General features: G+C 51.7%; 1 protein-coding gene across 1 annotated transcript in view; it reads right to left on the bottom strand.

Annotated features, from left to right (window-relative positions):
* The window catches only part of SGIP1 (SH3-domain GRB2-like (endophilin) interacting protein 1), a 37,717-nt gene that overhangs the window by 20,149 nt on the left and 11,501 nt on the right, over nucleotides 1-6,067 (bottom strand). The window contains exons 12-16 of the mRNA XM_010007981.1: nucleotides 4,531-4,616; nucleotides 3,799-3,891; nucleotides 3,191-3,265; nucleotides 1,544-1,618; nucleotides 410-510 (exon numbers count right to left, since the gene is read on the bottom strand). Of these exons, the coding sequence (XP_010006283.1) occupies nucleotides 410-510; nucleotides 1,544-1,618; nucleotides 3,191-3,265; nucleotides 3,799-3,891; nucleotides 4,531-4,616 (430 nt within the window). The remainder of the gene's footprint in view (nucleotides 1-409; nucleotides 511-1,543; nucleotides 1,619-3,190; nucleotides 3,266-3,798; nucleotides 3,892-4,530; nucleotides 4,617-6,067) is intronic.

The following is a 6,067-nucleotide window of genomic DNA, read 5'->3' as shown; positions in this document are numbered from 1 at the left end:
CAGCCCAGCCCCCCTCTCCTCCTCCTCCTCCTCCTCCCCTTCCAGCACCACAGCCCCACACCCCCCCCAGGCTCCCAGCTGCCTCCCAACCTTCCTTACAGGTTGGCAGAAGAACTTCATGAGGCATGAGCATCACTGAATTATCATGATTACTGTTATTATTGCTGCTGCTACTATAATTATCAGATAAACTTGCACCTAAAGCTCCCTCTCACACTCCACTATATATATTTATACACATGTACATATAAATATATATCCACTTAGACATGCTGGCTGGGCACACACACGGGCAGTGCAGACAGCAGGCAGGGTGTATGTGTTTTGCTTGCAAGCAGCAGCAGGTACAGGTGTTGGTGGGTCCCTAACTGAGCTCCCACACATCACTGTTCACATCTGACCTCCTCACCAACACAGCACCAGGCTCCATCAGCAGGTGAGACCCTCCAGCCTTCCTTTCCTGCCCTGCACTTCTGTTCCCAGAAGATGCAGCAGAGGAGCCCGTGGGCCCTGCAACAGCCACGTGTATATGGCTAAAACTCACTTGGCCCTGGGCCCCTGACATCCCACCCCTGCCCCCAGCTTTGGGGCAGCCAGCTGGGCTTCTGCATTTGGGGAATAAAAGCCAGTTTTGCTAAACCAGGAAAAAAAAAAAGAAAGCAAGCAAGAAAAAAGCTCTGCCCCTGGCTTTGCTTTGTGATCACTTGTGTTGAGGTATCTACACGTGTAGGTGGAGGCTCTGCCATCCTGGCTGCTGAGGCAAACAGAAAATGAAGCTATGGGGGGATGAATGAAACACTGATGGATGGAGCAGGAAGCTCAGAGCAGGGTGTTTCTTCCTGGCGTTGTTCCCAACACCCCAAGGAGCTCAGTATGGGTGTGCACACAGTGTCACTGTCACAGGAACAGGACATTCCCCAGACCTGGGCAGCCCCAGCAGGCAGCACACCCAGCACCATGAATTATATCCTTAAAAGTGCTTTCTGTCCTCTGGCTGCACTCAACACCTTCCAACCCCTTCCTTCAGGCTGTCCCTTACTCCAGGTACTGATTCATTCCCCCTCCACATCCCCAGCTGCCTGATAGGGGAGGATTTCCCACCTTCCTGGACAGCAGTGGGAATCTGGGAGGGCAGGACCTGACACAGGCAAGTCCCACATGCCTCATTTTCCCCTTAGTACAGACCATAAAGTAGCATCACCAGTTATTCCCGATTTTGAGCAGGAATTTGGGGTTAGTGCCATAGTTCATTTCTAAAAGTGACCGATATCAAATGCAGAGGAGGAGAGAGCACAAATTTCACCAGCTCAGGAGCCAAAGGCATCTTGGCATCCTCCCTAAGGACCAGCCCAGCTGCAGCACCCGCCGAAGCACCACGAGTGCGAAGGGAAGGGGGATGCTTGAGGGTCAAATCCTGGTCTGAAACGCAGCCAGGAGGACCCGACCCCCCCCTGCCCCTGGCACAGGATCATCTACTGTGGCTGGGGTTCATCTCCCAGGGCTGTGTGGTGGCACACGAGGGGGTCCCAGCCCGAGCTCTTACCTATTCCCACGGTCAGAGGGGAGCCGGTGCGCGGCGGCGTGGCTGGGATGTTCTTCGGTGGGAGGGGTGGGGGTGCTGCAAAACAGAGCAGAGGGGGGGGGAAAATCAGTGGCAATGCATTTGGGAACACGCACAGCTTCACCTCAGCCTTTTTTGGGGGGGTTTAGCCAGGCTCCCAGCTGCCTCCCAACCTTCCTTACAGGTTGGCAGAAGAACTTCATGAGGCATGAGCATCACTGAATTATCGTGATTACTGTTATTATTGCTGCTGCTACTATAATTATCAGATAATAAACTTGCACCTAAAGCTCCCTCTCACACTCCACTATATATATTTATACACATGTACATATAAATATATATCCACTTAGACATGCTGGCTGGGCACACACACGGGCAGTGCAGACAGCAGGCAGGGTGTATGTGTTTTGCTTGCAAGCAGCAGCAGGTACAGGTGTTGGTGGGTCCCTAACTGAGCTCCCACACATCACTGTTCACATCTGACCTCCTCACCAACACAGCACCAGGCTCCATCAGCAGGTGAGACCCTCCAGCCTTCCTTTCCTGCCCTGCACTTCTGTTCCCAGAAGATGCAGCAGAGGAGCCCGTGGGCCCTGCAACAGCCACGTGTATATGGCTAAAACTCACTTGGCCCTGGGCCCCTGACATCCCACCCCTGCCCCCAGCTTTGGGGCAGCCAGCTGGGCTTCTGCATTTGGGGAATAAAAGCCAGTTTTGCTAAACCAGGAAAAAAAAAAAGAAAGCAAGCAAGAAAAAAGCTCTGCCCCTGGCTTTGCTTTGTGATCACTTGTGTTGAGGTATCTACACGTGTAGGTGGAGGCTCTGCCATCCTGGCTGCTGAGGCAAACAGAAAATGAAGCTATGGGGGGATGAATGAAACACTGATGGATGGAGCAGGAAGCTCAGAGCAGGGTGTTTCTTCCTGGCGTTGTTCCCAACACCCCAAGGAGCTCAGTATGGGTGTGCACACAGTGTCACTGTCACAGGAACAGGACATTCCCCAGACCTGGGCAGCCCCAGCAGGCAGCACACCCAGCACCATGAATTATATCCTTAAAAGTGCTTTCTGTCCTCTGGCTGCACTCAACACCTTCCAACCCCTTCCTTCAGGCTGTCCCTTACTCCAGGTACTGATTCATTCCCCCTCCACATCCCCAGCTGCCTGATAGGGGAGGATTTCCCACCTTCCTGGACAGCAGTGGGAATCTGGGAGGGCAGGACCTGACACAGGCAAGTCCCACATGCCTCATTTTCCCCTTAGTACAGACCATAAAGTAGCATCACCAGTTATTCCCGATTTTGAGCAGGAATTTGGGGTTAGTGCCATAGTTCATTTCTAAAAGTGACCGATATCAAATGCAGAGGAGGAGAGAGCACAAATTTCACCAGCTCAGGAGCCAAAGGCATCTTGGCATCCTCCCTAAGGACCAGCCCAGCTGCAGCACCCGCCGAAGCACCACGAGTGCGAAGGGAAGGGGGATGCTTGAGGGTCAAATCCTGGTCTGAAACGCAGCCAGGAGGACCCGACCCCCCCCTGCCCCTGGCACAGGATCATCTACTGTGGCTGGGGGTCATCTCCCAGGGCTGTGTGGTGGCACACGAGGGGGTCCCAGCCCGAGCTCTTACCTATTCCCACGGTCAGAGGGGAGCCGGTGCGCGGCGGCGTGGCTGGGATGTTCTTCGGTGGGAGGGGTGGGGGTGCTGCAAAACAGAGCAGAGGGGGGGGGAAAATCAGTGGCAATGCATTTGGGAACACGCACAGCTTCACCTCAGCCTTTTTTGGGGGGGTTTAGATTTTTTTTGTTTTTAAATCTTAGCTTGCACTCCTGTTTGCATCCCTGGGTTAACATTTTCATGGCAACCTGCAGCCCCCCAGGCACATTTCTAGCTGCTTTTCTCATGTGCCCCCACAAGTCCAGGGGGAGGCAATGCTGTGGCTCATTAACCACCACAAAGCCACCATTCCCATCACGAGTGTCACCATTTCAACCACAAGCTGGTGAGGTGGCCTTGGCCCATGGGCACCAGCTGGGGTGGGTTTGGCATGAGATGGGTTGTGCAAATAGTGAGGGGGGAGAAAAGGAAGGGAGGGTAAGGAAAGGATGACTCACTGCTTGATTAAAATATTACAGAACTGCACTGAGCAGGAGTCTGGGTGCAGAGAAGTGGAAGATCTGGTTTAATTTCTATATATACACATTTATTTTTGGATGATAACCCGCATGGTCACTTACTTCCAGTTGGAAAAGGTCTCGGTAGCTTTGGGGACTCTACACTTGTGTTGAGGGGCTGGGCTGAACCCCAGATCTCAGGCTGATCTAGAGTGGCTGAAAAATCAAAAGATAAAATAAATGCACATGCAGGGGCATTGACAAAACCATTTTCTTAGAAATAGCAAAGAGCGCAGATGAGATGTGTTCATTAAAGACACTAAACAGTGACTGAAACCTCTCATTAATTAAAGACAGAGATTCCTCTGTAATGGTAGATAATTAGAAGCTTGCCAGATTTCTAAACAGGTCATGCAATTAGTTTGACACTCATGCTGCTTGACAAACAAAACAATGCCAGTTACATACACAGGGGCTTATCACCTTCTGTGAAACACGGCAGAAATCGTCTATAATTTTAGGGCACACAGTGAAAAAATGGGTATTGAAATGAAAAGATCCAATTCTAGCCACACAGGGTGTAGGGGAAACAGCCTTCTTCAGGTGTCCTTTATGGTTTTGGCACTGTTTTCCTCAGCTTGTGTGTGGGGAGCTGCTTGCAAACAGACTTTTAATAAGAGAAGGAACTACAGGGCATAAGGAGGCTCCGAGTGGCAGAGGCCACTTTGGGATGGCTCTGGGAGGAGGAGGGGGAGGAGATCTCTTGGGGAACAAACCACTCCCGTGAGGAAAGGTGGAAGGGTTTTTTTTTGGGGGGGAAAAAGGAAGTCTCACCACCCGTGGTCCCCAACCCACCCTCCAGCTTCTGCTCCTCAAAGGCCAATTCCAGAGGGGGCCCAAAGAGCGGGGCCAGCGCGGCTGCGTCCTCCCCGGCTTTCCTGCTGGGAGAGACAAGGGCAGGGCAGCCATCAGCTCCAGAGTGAAGCAGACAAACATAAGAGTTACAGCTGCAATGGTAAGCATCTGTATATTCAATATAATACATGAAAATATAACCACAAACACAAGCATCATAATAGGATGGTTAGAGTTGGAAGGGACCTTAAAGATCATTGAGTTCCAACTCCCCAGCACAGGCAGGGCCCAGGTTGCTCAGATAACAGTATTGATAATAGTATCAATAAACTATTATATACTACAGAATACTATATTGATATGTATTAGAATGTATAAAAAACATAAAATACATAAATCAGTATCATATGTATCTTTTCAGGAGTGTTTATCTTCCAGACTCACAGACACCTGGTAAAACACAGCATTTTGGGCAGAGGAAAAGGAAATTGGAGTGGTGGCACCAGCCACTGCAGGGCAAGTATTGCCCAAGCAGCCACTGAAGCTTGGGAGATTGCTTCAGGATCAGAACAGCTCCAGACTGCATAGAAAAGGGGAAAAAGAGTCATGGTATGGACCACACTGGGGTCTAACACACCTCGATTCAAGGCCAGTAGCTGCACCAACGCTCCTGGGAAGATTTGGCTTCACTCCATATCAACTAGTCTGTTTCCTTCCCTGAATCAACAGAACCTCACAGCAAGGACATGCCAGCTCTCCCCCTATAGATCAGGCTAGAGGTGGCTTCCAGCTGTGAATGTCCTTGTGTCTTGGACACCGAGTGTGGATCTGAAACCTGGATCTGAAGCCAGGGGTGCCACTGCCATCAGCAGTTCTGCAGGTTTGTGTTTTGGGGGGGGGAATCCACCATCACTGCCTGGGCACCTCCACTGGTTTCTCATTTCTGGGTTTGGCCTACCCAGGTGTACATGGAAAAGGATCCAAATCTGGAGGTGAAATAGCTGCTTCTCATTGAGCAATTGTGTCAAGGTGCAATTGCCCACTGAAATGTTTAAAAACCACAACAGGTGCTGTGCCTGAACATGGCTGTGCTGGGTAATTACAGAACCACCTGAGTTGGAAAAGACCTCTAAGACCATCAAACACAACGGTTCCCCCAGCCCTGCCCAGACCATCACTGCCCCATGTCCCTCAGCACCACATCTACAGGGCGTGGAGATCCATCCAGGGATGGGGACTCTGCCCTGGGCAGCCTGGGCCAGGGCCTGACAGCCCTTGCCAGGAAGAAATTGTCCCCAAGATCCAATCTAAACCTTCCCTGTTCAACCTGAGCCCATTTCCTCTTGTTCCTGGGGAGCAGAGCCCAACCCCCCTGGCTCCAACCTCCTCTCAGCAGCTGCAGAGCCAGCAGGTCTCCCCTCACCTCCTTGTCTCCAGGCTGGACACCCCCAGCTCCCTCAGCTGCTCCTCTAGGACTTGTGATCCAGCCCCTTCCCCAGCCCCACTGCCCTTCTCTGGCCACGCTCCAGCCCCTCCA

Source organism: Chaetura pelagica, unplaced genomic scaffold (genome assembly GCF_000747805.2).
Source record: "Chaetura pelagica isolate M959 unplaced genomic scaffold, ChaPel_1.0 scaffold212, whole genome shotgun sequence".
Taxonomy (NCBI): domain Eukaryota; kingdom Metazoa; phylum Chordata; class Aves; order Apodiformes; family Apodidae; genus Chaetura; species Chaetura pelagica.
This window is presented reverse-complemented; position numbering and strand designations above follow the sequence as displayed.